Source organism: Xiphophorus hellerii, chromosome 18, assembly GCF_003331165.1.
Source record: "Xiphophorus hellerii strain 12219 chromosome 18, Xiphophorus_hellerii-4.1, whole genome shotgun sequence".
NCBI lineage: Eukaryota > Metazoa > Chordata > Actinopteri > Cyprinodontiformes > Poeciliidae > Xiphophorus > Xiphophorus hellerii.
The window spans coordinates 9,834,303-9,858,490 of record NC_045689.1 but is presented as its reverse complement, the minus strand read 5'-3'; the positions used below and the strand labels follow the sequence as shown (position 1 = coordinate 9,858,490).

Genomic DNA, 24,188 nt, shown 5'->3' with positions numbered 1-24,188 from the left:
GTCTCATTTGAAAGAACAGAGCAGAGAGAGACAGAAAAAGAAAAAGGAGATGATCCAGAAAAGAGAGTTAGTTGCAGTAGAGTAGAAGCTAATTTGGTGGCTTTATCAGAGAAACAACAGAGAGAAAAATACACAGTTAGGTGCAACAAAATGTCTAGCATAAACTCGGGTAAAAACACAGACTTAAACACTGACAGACAGGTTCCATCCTGGAAGGAAAACATGGAGATTTAGATGAAAACCTGCAAATATAAGAGATGGATTAGACAGCGTGATCTCTGAACAGCAGTTTCAGCAGATCTCTCCATTGACCGTCATCGCCCAGACCGGAGGAAATGAAATTGCATGTGGCCGGGAGTTGGTACAGCGCAAAAGTAAATCAGTTTTCACATTTAAATTTAAATTGTTGTTGTATGCTCTTTTGAATTATTCAATTATCGAACTGAACCTGTTGTCAGAGCCAGTGGTGGTGCTAACAGGAAGGGTACCCTGGACGGGCCCCTCTTTAACAACACCCATCACCCTGAAAACACCATGCTGGTGGCAGTATCATTCTGTGGGTATGCTTTTTTTTAAAGCAGGGAGAAAGAGACTGGTGATGGGAGTGTTGATGGGATTATTCCTGAAAGAAAGTTGTTGGAACATTGCAAAAGACTTACCGGAGGTCCCACCTAAACTTCCATTAGCCTGTCCACATTTACAAAATCAAGCAAATGGTGTCAGTCAACTGTACTAAGTGTGTGTAGCAATTTCTTTTGTGCTGTAAGAATTTTAAAGATTTTAATAAAAATGTTTCCCTATGTCGCCAGATACCAACCCACTCCCCGCAAAAAAAAAAGCCTTGTATTAATTTGTCACTCCTGTCGATTCGACAATAGACCTTACAGCTAGGGTAGCTAGAGACACTTGATGCTCTTTGGTGATTGAACTATCCCTGTCTTGTTTTTGAATATACTCATCTCTATCACAGACACATTTTCTACCAGCTTCTTACAAAATATGTAAAACACAACCACTTATCCAATACTTTCTTTCATTTTAACCAGTGCTTGTTTCTGCTTATATAATAATAATACCAAACTGTCGAAGTACAAAGCTGTGTGAGCAGATGAGAATGTGAAAAAAATGAACACAGGTTTTTCGTCTCAGTCAAATCAGTTTATTAGGTTTTTATGCCCCTTAATGTTTAGATTTAATAATGCACAAAACTCTTTATATTTCAGCTTAGATTGCAGGAGAACACATTAAACACCAAACAACATTTAAAAAACAGCAGGTGTTTAGATAATGTCTGAATCACTGATGACCTTGAGGATGGCTGCGATCTAAAAAAATAGAATAATTAGCAAAATATCAGAAAATTTGCAGTTTGAACAGTGTATGTGGCCAGTATAATAGCCAGCTGATTTTTAAACAGAGACTGTCATGCCTATTGGACGACTGAGTCCTTGTTTTAGCCACGGTAATAATCATCGTCATAGTCATAGTCATAGTCATATCTGGGGTAGTTGTGATAGTGATTGTAGCTGCCATGCCTATAGTGGTGGAAGGGACGTAAGTGGTGGCGGTGGCGGAGTCGGCTGTGGTATCTGTGTGGGAGCGGTCCCGGGTGGCTTGGGTGGTAATGTGAGTCATGGTGGTGTCTTTGGTGGTCATCATGGTAGTGTTTTTGGCGGTCATCACGGGAGTCATGGTAGTGTTTTTGGCGGTCATCACGGGAGTTACTGTGGTGGGTTTGGTGGTCATGACGGTTTTGGTAGTTGGGTTTATAACTGTTTTCCTGAGGTTGATAGTGATCATGTGAATTCGCTATCTCGTAGCAGTTCTTTCCGCAATATTCTGTCACACCCTTGACACCTTCAAAGAAAAGAAAAAAGAAATTTAACTAAATGATCAAACACATTTAATCTCAATCATATTCAGATCTGTAATTGCTTGATTTGCTGAACACTAAACTGTGCAGTCTTACTTGGACAGTAGTAATCATAGATGGTGACCGTTGATGGCCTCAGGTGCTGCACCTCATACTCCTGAATCATCTCCAACTCGTGGAACACAGGAATATCCTTTTGTAACTAAACAAGAAAAAAAAAACCCTCAACTTCAGGCAACAAACTTCACCAGCAGCATCTGTTGTAGTATACACTAACTTCCTCTCACCTCCTGTAGGTACACAAAAACATGACCGTCCTTGTATTCAACGTTGCTCACCAACGCCCCCTTCTTTAGCTGTGAGGAGAAGACATTCAGGTAAATGTTTAATGTGTGTGTGTTTTGGATATGGATTATCTCTTATCCTCAAATGGTCAAAATTATACATAGGGGCTTAATTACAGGCACAAACAGCAACTAAGCTAAGCAAGTTGCACCTGGGACACAAGCTTATTGTAGGTTCTGACATGTTGCTGGCTGGACACTTGAACACTCATCTTGGCAAAATTGGTAGAGTTCATTTAAATATGTTGATTTATTACAACTGATGTGTCTCTTATTTGCATGTTCTACAAATTTTTAATATTCTGTAAATTTAGGGCTTTTGGGAGCAATCAAAAAGCTAAAGTCCGCTTTCTTAATACATTCTAAAACCAGTTCAGATGTATGTTTGGGATTATTGTCCTGTTAGGGCATCTTGATTCTGTCTGAATTACAAGCATCTCCAATATTAATCCCTTTAAGGATGACTGAAATTTGCAGCTTTGGACATAGGCAGAGCAAACGTCTTCAAATAAGATTAATGACGGCACAAAGTTAAAGTCATAGTCATGCTTGGGAGTGTATGCAAAGTTTCTATTGGAATTGTATCAATGCACACTTTATTGCAACATTTCACTTCACATTAACGAGTTACTCACATTCCACAAGGATGCTGGAACAGGCCAGAATCCAGAGGGCACTGCAATGTCCAGGACCACCATGTTGGTAGAGCTACGGCCTTCACTGTATCTGTTAGGCAAGGATGAAAATTGTCACACTTTTGTTCTCAACACCAATGTCTTTTGTTCAGTGTCTATGAATTGAGCTAAGTATACCATTATCTACGATTATGTTCAAGTAGGAATTGTTCTTGATAAACCATTGGATCCCAAAGTTTATGTTAGATCAACAGAAGTCAATACATGTTGGTAAAGACCCACAGAATGTAAAGATCTTAGATAATTCAGTCTGCCATCTAAATTTTGCAGTTTTTCTGATTGAAAAATGAATAAATTTTTCAATTTGCCATTCTTGTGTCATGACATACTGACACAAGAAGGTTCAGGGTTTGAATCCAAACTGGAATGTTTCTTCACAGAGTTTGTGTTGCGTTTTGTAATGGCTGTTTTTAATTTAAATCTATATGTCAACAAAAATATACAACATTTACAATTCAATAATCATTTTTGCTGCTAATTATTGAATAATCTGTCTGGTCTGTTCAGGGAACAGTCCAGACCGTTTCTAGGTATTGAAACGATCTGGACTTTAGGTATTGACCGTTGGACATAGCGAACCCTTCCCATATCCTCTCAACTCGTACAAGAATAAAGCAGGTATAGGAAATTGATGGAAGGAGTTATTGTGTCATAATAGTGTGTCATGGTGGGGTAACAGTGGTTTCAAAGCGAAAAGGCTGCAAGTTCAAATCTCTGCTGAGGCCTCTCTTAATGAGGTTTTGTGTGCTTTTCTCTTTTTGTGAATTCACACTTTTCCTCCAGCTAATCTTGTTTTTTCCCAACAGTGCAAAAGAATAGCATGGTGCTTATCTCTATGTAGTCCTTGAAATAGACTGATGACATGTCTAGAGTGAACACAAATTTGGAATAGTGACTGCTTTGAAAGAAGCAGCTCCAAGTAACCCCCAAAACTGGTATGTATTAAAGATGAATGGCTCGATGACAAAATCTTCCTGTCTGCAACAGTAACTTGCTTGTTTACTTACAATGACTTCAGCTTCAGCGTGACTAAGCGGTCATGGCAGCAGTTGTGGATCTCTACTTTGGCTTCCACGCTGAAACTGCTGACAACGGCTGAAACAGGGATGTTGTAAACAAAAGTAACCTGGAAACCAGGTGAAAATTGGAAGTTAAGACAATTATTCTTTACACCAATATTTTTCAACAACCTGATCTCATTTCTTTTCAACAAAAAAGTATGGTCCTTTTTTTTTATTTTTTTAAATCTTTGACCATCATCCAACTGTTCCAGTCACTGACCTGTACTACAGAGCATGAAGTGCCCTCAGCCCTCAGCCAGTACTTTCCTTTCAGATCTTGCAGCATCAGCTCCTGGTGGACCAGCTTGTTGTTCTGATTCACTTGGAATGACAGGTGACCAGTGGGGGATGACACAGTCACAGAGGTGGAACCTTCTCGATTCAAAACTTTGGCGTTGTAGAGGGTCATAGCTTTAATAGCCACTGCTGTGTCCTACAACATATAACACACAGCATTTACTACACCTGACCCTGTCCCAGACATTAGATAATAGATGGATGACAGTAGTAAGTGCAAATTTACAGTATATACCCCCAAAAATATTCTTTTGAGGGAAACCAGAAAGTGTTAGACTTTTAGTAGAATATCTGATTTTGGCATGTTCAGTAAGTTTATGTTGATTTTCTGGTATGTGCACTACAGAGCAGCATCTTGATTTGTAATCCAACACAATACCTGGGTGGACTCGAAGCCTCCGTAGTAGGACTGCTGCTTAATAAGCCACCTGATGATATTCGAGGAGCAGGACAGGTCTCCTTCAGAGAGAGAGTCACCGACTTTGGCCAGCAGTACATAAGAACTGATCTCCACACACAGAGGACATGGGTTTTGCTTTGGTGTCAAACACCAGTGTTGAAGGTCTCCTAAACAAGTATGCAGTTGTGTTAGCATTTGAAGTGCATGCATCGGTGGTAAATCTTGGATGATTCATATCAGGAAGCTGACTCACCCTCTTTTATAGCGACCGAGTCAAGGTAGTGCAGAAGCTTACTGCGAGCCTCCAGGTTTTCTGCCAGCGTGAAGACGTATGCAAGCAGAGCTGTAGTATAAGTGTTGCTGAAATCATAGATGTAGTCCTTCAGGCATGACAAGCTCTTCTTCACCATAGGATTCTTAACGGATGAAAGAAAACTAAATTGTTGTCATTGAAAAATCACATGGGCAATATTCAGTTATACAGCTGTGTAGATTTCTTTTTCTCAGAGAGTTCGAAGCAATATTTGAATGACTGAAACATGAACGGACATTTCAGATAAGTTTGGTAGACTGAATTTGGAATTATGCAGGATGCATATTTGATTTTGTTCCATCAGAAGTTTTAAAAAAAATTTTTTGTAGATGTGGACACACGATAGCTCCGGTGGTTAGCACTGTTACTTCACAGACTGAAAGTTCTGGGTTTGAAACTTAGATGGAGCCTTTCTCAGTAGAGTTTGCAGATTACCCCATGCATGGGTTTGATTTCTTCACACACTCAATATATCCTAACACTCACTGGATACTTTAAATTGACTTTAGGTGTGTTTTTATGGTTATTTTTGCAAACTGCCTAAATGGAGATGCATATCTAACCCTTCCCCAAGACTCTGGAGCCCTCATCATGTCTAAGCAAGTATAGAAAATTGATTTATTGAAAGACGTTTAACAAACTGTTTGAAATCAAAACAAATCAGTCACATGGAAAAGTAACTAGCCTTTAATATATCTTTTTTTCATCTGCAAAGCAGAAACATGAGGTTACTGTAGTTTTGAATGTATTTGAACCTGAAGTACTACAGCTATAGTCACAGGCAACTTTTTACCAGGAGAATTATTGTTCTGTAGTATCAGACTGATGCCTGGTCTAAATAGCTCACTTACTATGATGTCATAATCTAAATCCTATGATAAATGTAAAATAAGATTTTTACAGGTACTACTTCTAGAAATCAGATAGTGTCAAGATTCAGGCATTTTGAGTGACTGACAAGTGTGAAAACAGTCGGAAAACAAAACTTAGCTAAATAGTCTTCTGTAGAAAAAAATAAACAAATGAATGATTAAGGTATTTAAACCTTGCCAGACTCAACATATTTTTTATGTAAAATATTTAGTAGTTAAAACACAAAAAAAGGCTAAAGTCCCACAGTCTGTTTTGTAAACAAGTAAATGAGATATGATGTAAATTTCTAAGTATTTCTCAGCTGGTTTGTAAGAGCAGAGACACATTTTTCTGAAAGCTTGGAGGATTTTATTGCATTGGATTTGATTGTGGTGCATTTCCAGTAACTTTCTGCTCTTTTTTTGTGGAATGCTGTTTTTATATTTCCTACAAACATTTTAGGATGAAAACAGAATTTTAATATGGTAGATAAAAATGTTTTGGTTGTTGATTTTGTTTGAAACTGGTATCTAAAAGTCAGAGTTTTACAAATTTGGTTCTGATAAATCAGCCACAAAATCTGGACTCTATTAAATTAACTTACATCTGCTGGTACGTTGGTTTCAAGTAAGGCCGCAGTGACGTAGGCAGTGACTGTTACTTCATCAGGAACATCACCCTACGTAGACAGAACCATGGACAGATTAACATCTGTATAACTGTCTTTATTCTACTTAGTAAGAATTATATCAATTGACATGCCCCTTGCAAAAATCCTTTGTGTAATTGTGTTACCCTAATATAGTTGTTGTAGAGTTTTCCGGACACTTTGAAACAACCATTGTCCCGCTGTTGGCATTCCAGCCACTTCCGAGCCTCCTCAATAATCTTGGGATCAATGTAGATAAAGCTCTGAACTTTGTAAAATGTTACCATCACAAAGGCAGTGAGCCTGGAGAAGAGAAAAACAAAATTTGACATTTTCCTAGCAAACAAACACTACAATAATAGAATACACAGCACCACATTAGCAGAGACTGCTGAGTGAGACTTTAACAGCAGCAGAAATGTGGTGCATAAAAGGTTAAAGAAGCAGAAAAGGATCATTTTCAAAAAATTCTGACTTTGAGGGCTGAATGATACTGCAAAGATTATAGCTTTTTTAAAACCTCTTGAAATATGTGAAACCATAGACTATTTTTTTTAAATCACAAAAACATGTTGTGTATCAGCTGTGTTCTTACCAAGTGTTCTCCTCTCCCTTTGCAAATGTGCTAAATGCACCCGTCTTCTTCCTGTAGGCCAGCTGTCTCTGGTAGCCTGGGTGTAGTGAACATGGCAATAGTAGGTAGAGATTCAATTTTGGTTTGTTGTGTTCTTAAGTACGTTAATGAATAGGAAGCTAAAACAGACGAAAACCTTATGTCTAAAAAGGCCAAAGACCAAACATAAGATTGCACTCTAACTGGAGGAATGTATTTAACACACACTTTTACTTCTCTCTGCATTCAAAAGATGACAAAAACTTGCCAGTAATCAGGTAGTTGATTCCCTTCTTCTCAGTTTCTTGGGACAGCTTGTTAGTCTTTTGGAGGTAGTGCAGGATGTAAGTGTCAATTGCCATGAAAGCTATGTTCTGCTCCCCACAGCCATACGGCAGATACAGCAAATCACCCAGGTTCTCCACACTCCGGCTGAGGATGTCACCTGCATAAAAACAGACTCATGGAAACTGATCATGCTCTGACATTTGAGTTCAAATCGATTCGTAGTCACATTTTTAGGTGTCATTCCAACATTATTTTGTAAAAATAAATCATCTTGGATTATATAATCAATTTACCTGAAACAGAGACTTTGGCCTTCAGACAGTCACTAACCACATTGTCGGGGATATGTGTCTCCAATTTTTCACTTAAATAGTGTCCTGCGCACAGACAAAAACAAAAACAACACTTTAAACATAAGCAAAAGGGAAGAACTGGTTCTAAAGCTGCTCCAAGTATTTTTTCATTTGCCATGTTTGCGAATTAAAAAACAAATGTCCAGTTCTGACTTGGTACATTAGCTTTGCTGGAATGTCACAATAATTTCATCAACTGACCTGGAAATGTTTTTTATTCTATTCTATATGCTAACATAAGTCATCTGATAATTATTAGCCAACTAATATAAAAGTGTCAAAATATGAAGTTTCACAACCCCTACCGGAAGATTACCACCATGAAACATATTCTCTAGACAGCAATTGTTATTATAGATTCATATATTAACATTTGAAAGAAGTTGATGCCTAATTATCATGGATAACATCATGCTAACCCATACTGACCTTTTGGACAGAACAGCCAGCTGTATGTCTTTATTATTTCATATCCAACAGCCTGAAAAAGAGATTAAAGATAATTTATTTTCTTTGTATAGCAAGCACCTCCTTAATGACCTTAATGAGTCCATATGCTTTTAACAGTAAAACATATATATTTCTACATCTGGATTTTTTTTTTATTGTTATAAAAACACATTATTTCAACCTTCACTTTGAGAGGCCGCGTCACCACAATGCTGTGACCACTTTCTGGCACCGTCACTTCTTTATCGCAACAAGAAGTCTGAGAAGATACAGCCTCAGCAGTCAGACTGACCGTTAAATCCCCTGAAAGAAAGGTCAGCTTCTATTAATTCCTAAAATACTGAAAAGCAAAGAGGTTGCAGTGAATTGTCGTGAGGAATGAAAATGAGCCGACGAACAACGGAAAGTCATTCGGCCACTTTCTATATAAAAGTCTTCCCTTTCCTCTACCTAAGTACGTTGGAGTGAAGGTCCAGCGGATGACCTTGTGCTCCCCCGCACAGAGGCAAAACGTACTCTGGTCAGTAGACAGGGGAGTAAGGATGTAACTTGAGGATGCGGCTGCAGTAATTTTGATCTGTTGATGAAAAAGTTGAGTTCACTTTTTGAACAAGCTACATGTATTTCCAAAATCATTTAATATTTTAGAATAAATATTTTAGAACCGTAGGAGCTGTAGCTGGAGACATTTAGGCCTCTTAGAGTTTTTTTAATGCTAGATGGGCAGAAAGTCTATATGCCCATCTTAGGGTGACATTTTTATCTGGAATATAAACCAGTTAAGCTGAGTTGGGTCTAAAATTGGTATGACAAAAATGTGTTACCAATCACACAAGATATACGTTTCTCCTACTTTTTCCCCAGAGTTAATTGCAAAAAACCCACAAAGACAATTATCATAGGGGCTATTACACAGCCTGTGGATGTTCTCATTTGGTGTTTGGTTTTCAGCAAATTTCCTACCTAAATTGGACCCATCTGGGTATTATAAATGCAGACTGGGGGTCTGAGGCATCAGAGCATGATTATGAGATGTTTAACTAAAACAAAAAAGCAACAAAGGTGGTGTGGTTGTTTTTACACAGTATCAAAAGTATATGGAAATACATATGATAACAGTAAATATTTTTAAATTCTGCCATAATAGCAGTTTTAATACCAGATATAGATGCTAAAATATTCATTTTGGTGCATTTCTAATAATTACTCTTCTGCGGCTTTGAAATGTAAGCTGTAACAACAATAGCACACTTTTTAAGTCAATCTGGAAAAAAATTACTAAAAAATCTAAGTATGAACTATTTAATGTAATAATAAAAATAAAAAGCACCAGTCTCTTAAAGACACTACAAATCTAAAGTAGTGTATACCCCAGTCTATAGTTTTCATTTTCATCCTGTTCAGTTTAATAGATCAACTCACTTTATAATGCCTTTTCATAGATCTTGTGTCCATGTGACCTACATGATCCTTGGCATCTTTATCAAAGATAGAAATAAATGAATCAATCTTAAATTATTAATATTAATTTTAAAGCCTAAAATAAGAGACCCACCATATATGGCATCCAAGTTGTCATTTATAATTGCGATAGTGAACACACTAAAATTTTAATATTGACTGGGATATGATATATTACACAGCATTAGCGTTTGAGTTTAATGAAACTTTTTTCCTGTTTGCAAAAATATATAAAAGAAAACATTTCCAATAATTTTTGGCATCACTAGAATTAGAAAAGCATACAAACCACATATACAAACTTCTCAAATCTGGACTGGACTATTTTATGCTAAAGATTAAAAAAAATGCAGTTTGCCATTTAGGAATCCTTTTCTTTCCCTGTCTTTAATTATCTAACTAGTTTATGTAAAATCATCTTTTACCTTGAGTGAGGTGGGCAGATAGTTATGGACAGTCGACTTCAGTTCGAGGCTCTCGCCCCAGATCATGAAGTAAGGAAGCTTGAAGTCTAGCGAAAATGGCTTGAAGACACTAAGCAGTACAGGATGGGCCAAACCAAAAGCGTGAGGTGACACGCAGAAGACTTCTGTATTCCAGGTGGTGACAATGTTGGGGACGGCGTAAGGCACACAGGTTTTTCCCGTCTCTCTGGAGCAGCAATAACACAAACACACTGTGTCAGGTGGTCAAATTTAAGCACATGATTAGATTTAAAACTGAGTCAGTTTCTTTTTCTCAATAATCTTCACTGAGGCATAGGAATCACAAACATTTCCCCTTTTAAAATTATGAAATGCCTTTAAAACTACATCTCACCCAACTTTCACCAGGCCAAACAGCCACGTCTCCGTGGAAAGCTTGTACACAGGCTCCAGCTCATCATAGCAGGTGTATGAAAGTCTTCCTGGATCAGGAATTGGTCGCCTTTCCAAAGCCCTTCTTTCTGAATACTGGGGTTTGATCTTTCTTGATAACATAGCTAGAAAATGTAATGTAAAGTTAAATGATTAAATGTGATTTAGCCTACTATGCCTGACATGAAGAAGGTTCAAATGGTTCAGTTACAAAATAAAAACCTTCATGATAATTTTTTCCCCCCAGTTTGAGACATGTGGGGTTTTGGATGGGCAGGTTTGTTAGCAGCTGCAGTCCTTGAGTCTGGATTAAGCAATGTACAAAATCAATGATTACCAACAAAATAAAAATCAGTGTACAAGTACAACAACACGTGCCTAAAAACTAAGTAAAAGTGAAATAATGTGTGTTAGTCATACTGTGAAAACTGTGTTGGCATCTTCTTTCTCTTGGTTGGTGAAAGCAAGATAAGAGGTCCTTGGTTTCACCTCTACACATTCAGGTTCATCCACAAGTTCAGAGGGAAGAGGCTCTGGTTTCTTGATGGGCAGATATCCATAAATCTGAAGAACGAGAAAATAAAAAACACCTATGACAAAAAAAATTGGTAAATTTCTTCTACAGATTTGCTACTGCAAGACAAAATTCTTCTTTTCTTTCAATTTGTCAATTTTTTTTGTGGAGAATCTTTTGAAATTCGCAAAGAAAAATCAATTAAACCACTATATTTTGTATTATCACCACTCAGGTATTCTGACCGGAAACAGTTTGTAATTTCTGCATCTGGTGTGTGTTTCACATTGGAAGATAGTGATGCATTATCACTACCTTCCAATTTTTTTGAAAATAGTCCTGGTCTTCTTTGTGAATAACCATTCAACAGATAGATTCAACATATCTGTGTTCCCAGACTTTGTGCAACATACAGTATATGCAAAGTATATGAAGTTTGAACGTGTGTCAATGCAACTTCTGGGGTTTTTGGACATTGTTCCATATGTCCATTAATGAAACCTTGGTTCTGTTGCTAGGATTGTTCTATCTTTATATTTAAATGATGCCAGATTGAAGTAACCGCCTTTGGTCTTTTTTTTTTTTAAATTAACTTTTTTTTTTTTTTTTATAAAACTTTGCCAGTCAGTGAAGATAAGTTGTTTTTTATTTGACAGTTTCCCTTGTCTGGTATGAAAACATTAGCGTAAACTGCTATAATACTTCCCAAACTGAAGTTGTACTAAAACGGTGGAAGTCTCAGACTAGCCAGAAGCCTCTGCCTCCAGGACTGAGTAATCTGAGTTTGTAAAAAATTAAGGTTGCAAGAGATTCATCTATTGTAGGTAAGATAATAATTGTGCAGAAGCTTTTAACACAACCCTGTCTCATAAGTCCTGAACTATCCCCCATGCCCCTCTTTGCTTCGTGTCTCCAGTTACCTGATTTGCGTCCAGATTGCTTACATCAGCCCTTGCGAGTACATTCAGATCTATAAGGCTCACCCCACATACTGAATTAGGCTTGGCCTTAATGCACAATTTGACATCCTCACCAGCGAAGACTGGAGAAGGTAAAAACTTTGGCAACACCTGAAATACATAAAAACAACGAAAAGCACACCAAATGCCAATAATTTGGACCTCCTAAGTCAGTGTGTTTAGCTGCTATTGCTAGAAGACAGGTAGGGCCACTAACCGGGTTGCTAAAGCAGTCCTCGGTGTAAAACCTTTCACTGTGGGCGAGGACTCTCTCACACTCGAGAACGGTGTACGCCACAACTTGGATGGAAGGTGCATATCCTGTCCGCACTGTCAAACTGAAGGAGAATTCAGCCTGGATTTCTGAAAGAGTAAACAGAGCATTGATTGTGTTGTTTAGAAAGTGTTTCTCAACAGCTATATTTCAATGGAGCTAATAAAATATTAGAGCAGGTGTTGCATCCATACTTGGGTAATCCATATGCAGGTGAACAAATCCTTGGTGTACTATGATTCCTCTGGACAAGATCTGCAGAGTTCAACAGAAGCTACCAGTTATAAAAAATGCACTGGGATTTTTTGATGTTTGAATATATTAATATTTTATATTCATTTCGCTTTTAGAGTAATGGCATTTAAAGTTCCCTTGGTTTGCTCATGAGTCATAAATTATATCATCAATTTTCTGTATCGGGTGACAAAACAAGGATCAAGAATAAAATAAGTAGAGTTGTTTAAGGTTTATGGCTACTTCTAAGTAGGCGGTGGTGGGTACAGGGCTCACAAGGTTACAACGGCGCTGACGAGGGAGCATTAAGGGTAAAAATATGTTAATTAGGGAATCAGTTGTCAATGCAAGGTTTAAATGCATGGGTATAAATTGGTTAATTTAGAGGTATGAAATGGAAGGAAGAGGGAACAAAAGTGGCAGGGCAGAAATGTGGGTATTAATTGGCAACAGAGCAAGTTTGCCTGACGCTTGTGGTGGAAAATGTCTTCATGTGTTTATGAAATGATTATATATCATTTTTATAATATAGTCATGTGAGATTTTATTGAATTTCTCCACAGATGGGAAGGCGTTCCCTTCTAATGCTAATCTTTCATAAAAGTTTTTGATTTTTACATTTGAAAAAATCTTGTTACTGTTCATTCGTCGGGGAGATAAGAAACTGAAAAAAGCAGAGACTGACTCACCATGTATACTATGTCCAGAGAGCTCAACAACTGTTGCTCTAAACTGTATTGAATAGTGATCTCTTCTTGTCTATAGCAGCGAAGTGGCCTGTCAATTGGAACTACTCTGAGAAACCCGCATGCTGAGGGACCAGGACCAGATTCATAAACTGTGACCGTTGCGACGTCATAATAGGGGACGTTTTTTTCCGGGGGCTCCAGGTTGTCTGTGCTGCTTGCCTGATTAGGCAAAAACATAATAAAGAAAAAGGCACATTTAAGGTGAACAATCCAGGCAGACAGGCTCAGTTTTGAATGCACAAACATTGTTTAAAGCTTTCTCGTACATACATAGAGCTGCATCTCCCCTCTGAAATCTTCTGTTTCAAGAGACAAATTGGCGATTCCTTTATGATTTGTTGTTAAAGTGTCCACAACACAAGGGGAGCCTTTTTTACCCACGAAAAGGTATACCGTCATTTGAGGGACAGGATTGCCGAGGTAGTCCACCACTCTAACCTGGACATGAAATAAAACCGTGTCACTGTGAGTCCAACAAACTTAAACAGTCTCATCTGGTGCTGCCCCACATGCTGAACTCACTTTTCCATCCAGATTTGTTCCTTGGGTGTAAGTCTTCTGAACCTTTTCGAAAAACAACCTTCCGACGAGGTAGGTTATCTTTATCCTCTCCCACTGTGTGTACGAAGCACCTGAACAGCAGAAAACCTCCATTTTACAACACTGACATGCTTCAGCATTGTTTTTATTAACATGTTTTACCTTCAAAATGAGTTTGGAAGTAACTTTTTGGGGGGACTGAATCTGAACAAAAGTGGGACTTACATGTCAACCTGTCCACTACTGTGGCACTGACATCCAACACATCCAGAAATGGCTTTGGGTCAGGTCTGGTAAAACCTGACACTTTGTAGACAAATGTGGCACAGCCTTTGTTGCATGCCTGGGAAACAGCAATCAAAGAGGTAAAATATGCTCACATTGCAGGTTTTATTGCTCAGCTCCAATTTTTCACTACAACAGTTTTTTGGGCAATTACCATCAGACACAGATCTCCATCAATGTCAAAGAAACCAGTCATTTTCCTTAACAATTTTACCATTTTGCTGTATTCCGAGAAAATATTCCTCATCCTTTTCCATCTTTATTGACAATGTCATGGCTACATTTTGCATGTAAATGACTTCCCTTGGTCTCCCAGCAACCTATATGCCCAACTTGGCGCAATGTGGTCATCTCCATAACCAGGAGTCCTACTCTATGTTGAGTTGGGATGTATGCAGTGGCAGTACCCCATTCAGAAAAAAATATAATAAATTAGGGTGCTTTAAAACACTACTAGCCCAAAGTGGGTGTGACGAGGTTGTAGTTTTTGCTAATTTTAGTAGACGTGTGTGTTTGCACTGTGCACAATAAGGATGAATATGAATCCTTTCTGAGGGGAACATAGTGGGTTAAAAAGACAGAACAGCAATAGCTTAAAATGTGGTGATGCTGACAATAAAAAAGGGCGTATCATCAAACAATTAGTCTATCAACTGGTAATTTCTTTCATCTTTTTTATGAGGCAAGTGGAAAGACTAAAAGACGGATTCAACTTCTAAAAAATTAAACCAGATGCACCTCAAGGTTACATTTTTTCTTATGCTAAACATTGCATTGCCTCTTCTTATTGAATCCTTCATAGAAGAAAACAGATGCTAAAACCTGCATGTTTATTCAAAATGAAAAGATGCTTAATATAAAAGTTGGTCCTACATTGTTTATATATTGTAGACTATTCCGTATTAGAAAAAAGATAAACATACTTGGTATTAAATATCTTTCTTTCTCAATTATTTATATAAAGACTGTAACTGTAGCAACTGCACCTGCTTCTGTCTTGTCCTGCAAAGAGAAGTTAGTCTGGCTTCATTTTTAGAGCTGGTCTGAGCTCTACAGGAGTTCCGGTTCCTCTGAGGTCTGCAGATCCTGAGTGTAACATCTCCGTTCACAGGCTTTCCGTACGTGTACCTAATAGAAAAGAACAGCAAAAATGACTCTGCTTATTAGACTGGTTCTGCCTCAGATTTGCATGGAGAAGGCCTTGTCTTTTACTCACTTTCCGCATGCTGTAACTTCAAAGGTTTCTTGCCCAATACTTATTTCTTTAGGTATGGTAACTACAACGTCAAACTTAGGCAAACCTGAAAACAAAACAAAAGAAAAAAAAAAAAAATATATATATATATTTATAAAAACAGATCATATATTAAAAAAGGAAGAAAAAGTTTTAACTCACCATATTTCTGGACCTTGAAGCTGTGAAACACCCTGTTTTTGCCTATTTGTACAATAATTCGATAGTACCCCTCGAGGGCCTCATTGCCCAAAGGGTAATACAACTGCAAAATGGTTCCTGCAGCTGCGGTCTGATTTGTCCACCGTGCAATCCTGTTGTTGTGAGGATCCTGTTGATGTACCCAAGGAACAGACAGTTAGGAAACTAATAAGTCAGTTCTGAATAAAGCTCATAGGTGATTGCTGCCTAATGAGAGTGCAGATAAAATGTCATCGATTTCAGTTTGGTTTGGTGAGTTAATAAACTGGAGCAAAGTTTTGCTTGAATCTATTTTGTTCTTCCTTAATATTATTTTGACATTGATTTCTGGTGAAATCTTTAGAGCAATACATATACAGGTGACATGTCTCAATTTTGAACCAACTCCTGCCTGAATAAGCAGTTTGTTTGCTAGAGGGAATTCAATGGATTCTAGACATTCCCAGATAGCTCAAATAATAAATTTACAAAAAGATACATAGAAAATGGTTTGTTGATACTTTCTTACCCCAATCACAATGGCACCATACTAAGAAAGAGCAGAGAGAAATTAACTTTTAAAATTTTCTTTCATTTGAATTTTGTAGTGATTCACAAATACAAAAACACTTTCAGATTATTTCCCTAAATTTTTTCAATGTTTTTTGTTCTTTTTAAGAAAGCGACGAGCAGGTCATTACAAACCTTGGAAACAGAGGTGACTTGAGACTGATCCAAAAAACGAGAGAATAGAAGTACTCACATGTCCCTCGACTGGTTTCAAGTTTGTGCCCAGTGTGACCACTCTGAATTCCACTGAAATTCACAGAAGTCATATGAAGGTTAAGGAAAAGATCATCATAACCTTTACAAGCTAGTAGAGTTTGTTTGTTTTCCAAAAACAATAGCTGGCGATTTGCTACGGTGATTCCCACTATTTTTGGGTTTCAGACCGATGGAGAGCCCACATTACCACTTTCTAGAAGGCAGATGAACAAGAATTTGTTTTTGACATCATTAACTGGCTATAAAAGTTAAACATTTTGTTACTTTATTAAACACAGAAGGGTGTTACTCCCCTTACTTGTTTAGTTTTGTCTTTCTAGAAATATTGTTACATCTTTCAAGGGAAAATTTATGTAATCAGAGAAAACTTTTCCCAAATCAAGACACGTTTCAATAAAATTTTGTTGTGCTTTTAACAGATTGTGAAACAGAGGAACAATCAGTCAGAACAAACTTGGTGAAAACCCAGATAAATATTCAAACTCTGCATTTTTCCATAGACTTGTTTGTTAAAAACATTTTACAATCATTGTATTCAAGTCAATGAACCACAAAGAATATGGTTATTTTTTATAGTGAGAAAAAAAATGCCTGTGTTGTCATCATCTTAGTAGACCATCTCAAAGTTACCTGTTTGTCCTTGGTTGTAGATCGGTTTATCTGTTTGGATGAATGTTTTTGGTTGAAATTTTTTTATCAGCACTCTCTTGATTTCTCTGGAATAAAAATTGTCGCCTTTCACTGACACTTCAAATAGTTGCTCCTCCTCTGCTTTCACTGAAGGAACCTGAAAGACATTTTAAAACCTTAATTTCACTCGGCGGAATACCAAACATGTCATGTATAAATTCTTTACTTCAATGTTTTAGCTCCCCAACACCTGTCTCAATATGGGAAATCACCAAAAACTGGTAGCATTTATGGAAGCCATTGCTGGTTCCTTTCCTCAGCAGAATCTTCTGGCTGTCCAGGCCTTTCAGAATGACCTTCACCAATACACGATAGCTGGGCTGCGAGAGACTCAGACAGAACCTGTTCTTTGATCCAGATTCAAGAATGCCTGGAACACTTGCCATATAATGGCTACAAACAGACAAATCAAGACACACAGATGTTACACACAGATTTGATGCAACATGGAGGACAGCAACATTTCACGCTCACATCTACACATCAACTTACATTGGACAGTTGGCGCTATCAGAAGCGGACACTTGACCCATGTACATCTCAAAAAATAAGACAAGAAGAGTCCACATCTGGATCCCTGGCTTAACCATGACTGTGATGGCCCCTCACAGAAAGAAGCTGTTAAATAGAGAGAAGCTGAACTCCACCCATTAAACCAAACGGCACACTCATACTGCTGTAATCAGCCAACATTGGCTCATCCTTATCTATGCATCTCACACATTACTCAGAATGTAATGTGGTGCAAACCAATTTTTATTATAACTCCAGTATTATAAAAATGCTTTTCTGTTTAATCTGCTGGTTGATCCAAAACAAAATTTGTTTACAATTCTGGAAGGACTGAAAGGAAAAGACCAAAATACTGAACAGGAAATGGGAGCTCATACAACTGTCAACCAGATCTAATTTCTCAGTAACTTGGGGACAAAAACTGGAATTGAAGATAATTAAATTACAAAACAGTGGATCTCCAACTCTGTTATTTGCATGGCCGCTTAATGTGATAAAAGTAATAATTACACTAAACAACAACTTGTGTGAAAAACAGTTTGTGGAGCTAGATGACAAATAAGGACTGTACAATGGCATGGTTGGAGTTGCTTTTCAGCAAGAAGGGCCTGGATTTGCATGGAATTTGCATGTTCTCCCTGTGCATATGTGGGTTCTCTGCAGGTACTCAGGCTTCTTGCCACAATTCAAAAACCAATTTCGTTAATCTCTTAGTCTCACTAACTTGTCCAAATGTATGTGTGTGTCAATGAATGTTTGTTGTGTTGACTCAATGATCCCCCAACCACAGGAAATTTTAGTTTGATACCCAAGCTCTTTTACAAAAATCAACTTTTCAGCAGAACATTTCTGCTAACATCCCAGTAGCGTCAGAATATTTTTAAACTAAATAATGAAAATGTGGATTTCAATCAGAGTTTGCATCAGCAAATACAAATCTCCTTATTGTCTAACAATCTGGTTAGCCTTAGTCACGCTGTACAAAACAAACAGGTCAAAACTATCTGTAACTTTATGAAAGCAAAGCACAAAGACTTGATGTAGAGCTGACAGAATGGTTATCCTTCAGCTGGAATAGGGGAAGACAAAAACAACTTGTTTTTATCTGGGAGGTGATAGAAAAACAAGGAAAGTCCTGGTGTTACGTAGATCCAAATTTGCAGCATGTCAACAACTAACCTTACAGACCAGCAACAGTCACTATCGCCCACAAAGTCTGACAAGAAGGGAATCCAGCATATTAATAAATGAACTCATTGTACAATAGTCATTCTGAATTAACTGAACAGTTAGGCATATTACTGAAATGAAAAGTTCATATTATTTTGCAGTGCTGAGTAAGACTGAGTAAGAATTCATGCAGAGTGAAAAAAGCTCAGTTTTTCCTGTGTAAGCTAAACAGGTTGTTTTTGTCTGTACTGAGCATATCAGTGGTTGAGTGCACAGATTATCTTGGGAAGGTTTGATTAAGTCTCTTTGAGTCCTAATCTCAATCTTTAGCCGACCGCTGCAAGAACTCAGGACATGGTTTCTCTCATGTTGCACATGTTGTCACCAGTTTGATGCATCTTTGTCCAAAATTGTTCAGAAACGTTCTGTATGACTCACAATATAGAAATGAAATAGTTAAATACAGTGCTTTACAAAAGCATTCACATCCCATTAACATTTCAACATTTTGTCAGTTCAGTGCATTTTATTTGATAGACCAACACAAATTAATCCATAGTTGTAAAGTGGAGATAAAATGGTTTTCAAATTTGTTCTAAGACATTACATTTGTATTAGGACCCCCTTTCTCCGATGTCCCCAAATAAAATCCAGCTTTCATTTGACTTGCCAGTGGCTTTTAAAACCCAGAAGAAGAACCCCAACACACAGTAACATCTCTTTGCATATAAATGGTCAAAATTGTGAGTCTTTTCCACATAGTGTTTATAGTTTGACAGGTTTGCTAATGGTGTTATGCTATGCTGTTATACTTGATGCTCAGGTTTATAAGGTGACCTAAATCTCCAAAGCTGGTCGATACAATATGCTGCAAAACAAATAAAGGCAGGGATATAGCATTAACACTGGCTTCCTTTTAAAAATACCTATCAATCCCAAGTGAAATTAAATGAAAAGTAAATGTTGTGACTAAAACTATCCAAGTTTCTTCAAACAGTCAATGTAGATACTAATGGCTGTGGACAAGAAGGATCTCCTGTAGCTGTTGGTACCACAGCCAATCTGAGAAGCCTCTGACTGAAGACATTCTGTTAAAGGACAGTGTCATAAAGGTGGTCCATTATGTCTAGCATTGCATTGAGGCTCTAGAACAGCCCCTATTTTTATTCTTTTTTTTTTTTTTTTTTTAGCAAAACCAAATAACTCAATAATTCGTTAGTATGGTGCAATTATTTAAACATGCAATATTATGTTCAAAGTTTTGCTACTTGTTGAGCAAGGTCAGATTGAAGGTTTTCAAGTGGCCAAGATCAATTTTATTGATTTTAAATAAATTTTTAATTTCCTGCTGAATTGTTTTGATCCTGCTGTTACTAATCTGCATTCCTTCTGGTAGTGGAAATAACCTACTTTTTGTTTTAGTGTTTCTAAGTGAAAAATGTGAGATTAGAGTTAGCAAAGTTGTGCAATAATGACCTTTAAACAGGATCGAGTGTTTGAGTTTGTTATGCAAACATTAGGGGAACTGTATAGAACGAATAAATGCAGAGATGGACGGATTGGTAGACGGACAGATTAGATGTTAGATGATTAACACCGGTATCAAATCCAGTCATTTACAGCCCGTGGATTAATTTAGAAACAACTAAATGTAGGGATGCGCAGAGTTGGATGTAATGGTGTGGGAGATATTACTCCACGGAAAACATCCGTGACGTACAATCATGTGCAGAGACAGTGAGCCATCTAGTGGACACAATAAAGCGTCGAAAAACCCTTCAAGCGAATGATTTTTCAATCATTTAAAATTCCTATTTTTCCAATTCACAGGGAAAAACAATAAAAAGGCTCCTATATTTTTTTTAAACATTTTAATGTATGGAATCTTGTTTAATTCATGGAGTCCAACAAAACCACTATAGTTATCTTTTTTGCTTCTAAATAAAAATTAATAAATTCTGGAAATTATTGAAACATAATTTTTTAGATCTCTATAAAAAAAGAGTTTTATATACAAATAAGCAGATTGTTAAGGGGGTGAGTGCGGCACATTTGAAGCGGCACAATGTAATATGCAATACAATTACTGCTATTTTAAACAAGCATCACTGTCAGTGTTGTATTCCACAGACAAAGGCGTTCCTCCGTAACAAATACTTTATTAACAAAACATAACGTAAAAGGTTCAAATGACAGATATCATCTGACTTTTGTCATCTATGGCAATCTGGAGGTATGTGCCATTTTATTGGCAATTAATGAAAGTAAGTTTATTCTTGAGCAGAGGAACTAATATTATTTTGGGTTCAAATGCTTATTATAAAACACAACTGGAACACCACTTCCAGGTCTCAACAACAATATGAATAATATACTTGGTTAGGATATAAAATTCTGTGTTTGAAGCAATTACTTGTGAGGATGTATTCAGACTACTAAAACACATATAATGTACTTTGGCAGACATACAGTACTTGCTGTGCTTGATGTCAAAGTAAAATTTCACATCACCTAAAATATTGTGTGAAACTGAAGGCAACCATAAGTAACATTGGAACAAAAGCTGTTTCTCCATTCATCATGTATATATGTGTGTATCATCTGTTTGCACTTGACTGACATTAACACACTTTAAGCTCTTAAGTCTTAAGTCCTTATGAAAAAATGTGGAAAAGCCCATCCCAATCTTCAACAGGATCGCTGCTGTCTTCATCATGTGGTTTAATGCTGGCACATTTATCTTGCTCATCTTTAGGTTCTAGTCAGAAGTCTTTATCCTCAAAGGAGGAAATGACCACAACCTCCCGACTCTTGAAATCCCACACTGCTGTCAGATGGAAGGCCATATTGGAGAAGACGACAAGGTACTCAAACAGCGCAAAAAAGGTGTAACCTGTAAATAACACAGATATCACACATGCATGTGTTGGTCAGCATTTTATAGTGTTTATAACACAGATACACTACTTGACAAAAATATCCATCACTATTTTTGTCTCATTACAAGTTGTGTCAGCGTTTTAAAATATTAAACATAACACAAGGTAAAACTTACTTCCTGATTCACAGTACATGTTGTGTTTCCAGTAAAAGAATCCAGCAAAAGCACAGAAGCAAACATTGAGGAGTAAGAAGCGAACCTTCCAGTGATGAGACTTGGCATCCTTTAAGGAAGAAATAACATCACAAACAAGGCTCAAATACTGCAATTAAAGTGGATAGCTTTAATTGCATTGTGGTGTTTTATATTTAGTATTCTTTACCTCGGGACTTAATGAATACTTCTTAATTGATCTCCACAAACGGCAGGTTATCAGCATGTAGATAAGTGAACTCACAATGAAGAGGACGAAACCTTCCTTATGCACAACTGTACAGGGAGGAAAGAGAAAACGTGTTCAGAAACAGGCAGCAAAAATATTCTACATGACGACTCAGTAGCAAAATAATTGCTAAATTAGTAAAGAAATGTTTGAACCACAAGGCAGACTCCGCCATCAAAAGAAAAAACTGGATGCATGTCTTATGGTATTTTATAACTGGATCACTCACAGTATGTCTCATTAGATGACACATATGTAAGAAGCAGCAGGCCCAGGTTCTCAAAAATGGAAAAGGTCAAGTTCAAGCAGCTGAGTGCGCTCTCGGAGGACCTGGCAGCAAAGCGGGACTTGTAAAACCTGAAGTAGGTAAAGGCCACCAGAAGCCTCGGAGCAGAGTGCAGTCCGATGCAGAACCGCCAGATGTGGCACTCAGGACTGAGGCTGATAGAGGCACTGATGGATGGCAGGTAGTTGGGAACCTAAAGACAAAGAAGGAGGAATGTATTCTATTTTTGAAAAAACAACAACCTTCTATATAAGTGAAAATGTTTTAATGTGGGAAGAACACATTCTAGGTACTTTTTTAATGTAAACTCTCTGCTTCTCTCTGTGTTTTGATCAAATGTAAGGTTGAGATTTCTGATGGCAAACAATACAGGTGGGTTAATGTAATAGTAACCCATTACTATTGGGTTACTATTACACCCAATAATTACTGAACACTGTTAAGTACAGTAGAGGATTTGTGATGCCAGGATTTGTGTAAAATGTAACAGAAAGTTGTTTGATGTTTTGGTTGATTAAATAACTAACTAACTAAATAAATACAACAAAAAACATGGTATTCTTTATGAATAAATGTACTGAAATGAAAAAGTTTCAATTAAACAATATTTAAGGAGTATTGAAGCAACTGAAAAAAACATGTTTATATTAAGACACTTTTGACCTTGAGACAAAAGGGCAAAGGTCATTTTCTTTCCACAAAAAAAAAAAAAAGATTTCTTATTACCACTAGTAGTAATGGTAATAATAATGGTTTCTTGGTAATAAGAAACAATTTCTAATAAAAGAACCATTTCCAGAAAGCTGTTGGAAAATAACAGATTACCTGGCAATGTGTACCAGTAGCATCTTCAAAGTGAAAGAGAGAGGATATAGAGACGCAAGTGATGAGTCCTAACAGTGGCAGGCACACAGTAACAACAATACAAGTGGCGAATGATATCCTGATGACCAGGGGCCTCTCATAGCCCAAAATGTTTGAGCCTTGGATCATTTTACCCTGCAAGCGGAGAAACATAAAAAAATAAAAATAATAACAATAATCACAAAATAATCACAAAAGTGGCAACATATTTCTATTCACAGAAAATTATGCATGCATGATACATATTTACTGTTATAATAATTAGTAGTGTGCATGCCATGCCCGGCTAGGATTTGAGTCATGGAGTAGTTATCTTTATTCTGATAAATTCATTCACGTATGCTTTGTTTCTAAAAGGATACACTCTGTAAAACCCTTACCTCCACCCAGCTCACTGCTGCCCAGCAGGCGCTGCAGTTACAACCGGCTCAACAATAACAATGTCAGTGTGCGAAGGAGCTGCAAATCTCTGATCCCATCGAGCCAGGAAGAAGAGACTGGGACGTCATCCAGCCATCTTCATTTTCTAAACGTTCATCTTTATAATTTTATCCAGATGTTCCTAACAGATGATGGTAGGCCTAAGGATGCTGCTGTCATCCTTGCGTGGAAGATAGCGGGAGGAAAAACACGAGTGGGAGGAGAATGGCAGTTTCCGGAAGAGACGGCGAGCCGTGAACAAGATGTGTCAAAATAATAGAAACCGTTTTGATAATAAACGAAAACAGATCACAGCAACTGGTCAAAGGTATGCAACATAATGAAATAAAAATACTGCGTCAGCAGCGCTTTGTTTCTGGACGCTCTCCGCGGTGCTGAAAAACAACAATCAAATGACCGATTTCTTTGGTCCTTCGTCAGTTCGCTCTTGGTTTGTGTGACGGCTTGTTTAAGTGTTTTACGCTGTGCAGTATGAGTTTCAGATTGTTTTCTTTTTAAAAGCCCCTATAAATCCAACGCTCGCATTAGCCCACGCATCCGGAAGACTGCGTCGTGTAATGGCATGCGTGCATAGGATATACTTGTGTAGTTATCACAACTGACAATCTGCATAAGCCGAACATTTGCGCTGAAGAGGGGA

General features: G+C 37.5%; 2 protein-coding genes across 2 annotated transcripts; both read right to left on the bottom strand.

Annotated features, from left to right (window-relative positions):
• Nucleotides 1-1,136: 1,136 nt before the first annotated feature.
• LOC116708106 (alpha-2-macroglobulin-like) lies at nt 1,137-17,541 on the bottom strand. The gene is made up of 36 exons (XM_032545885.1): nt 17,444-17,541; nt 17,164-17,344; nt 16,892-17,048; nt 16,239-16,291; nt 16,005-16,025; nt 15,458-15,626; nt 15,278-15,362; nt 15,048-15,189; nt 14,002-14,119; nt 13,759-13,868; nt 13,507-13,674; nt 13,177-13,395; nt 12,448-12,508; nt 12,197-12,342; nt 11,941-12,090; nt 10,927-11,070; nt 10,729-10,810; nt 10,469-10,631; nt 10,075-10,300; nt 8,639-8,765; nt 8,370-8,491; nt 8,168-8,219; nt 7,679-7,762; nt 7,366-7,542; nt 7,080-7,155; nt 6,631-6,787; nt 6,440-6,514; nt 4,924-5,086; nt 4,650-4,837; nt 4,194-4,406; nt 3,920-4,038; nt 2,853-2,943; nt 2,161-2,229; nt 1,970-2,075; nt 1,747-1,857; nt 1,137-1,656 (listed from the first exon to the last, which is right to left on the bottom strand). The coding sequence occupies exons 1-36, from the start codon at nt 17,539-17,541 to the stop codon at nt 1,454-1,456; spliced, it is 4,626 nt and encodes a 1,541-aa protein (XP_032401776.1). The 3' UTR covers nt 1,137-1,453.
• A 3,232-nt stretch (nt 17,542-20,773) lies between these two features.
• Nucleotides 20,774-24,084, bottom strand: LOC116708255 (post-GPI attachment to proteins factor 2-like). Its single transcript, XM_032546109.1, has 6 exons — nt 23,488-24,084; nt 23,069-23,242; nt 22,187-22,436; nt 21,898-22,004; nt 21,690-21,798; nt 20,774-21,527 (listed from the first exon to the last, which is right to left on the bottom strand). Exons 2-6 carry the CDS (start codon nt 23,234-23,236, stop codon nt 21,397-21,399), a joined length of 765 nt encoding a protein of 254 aa, XP_032402000.1. The 5' UTR covers nt 23,237-23,242; nt 23,488-24,084; the 3' UTR covers nt 20,774-21,396.
• Nucleotides 24,085-24,188: the final 104 nt, after the last annotated feature.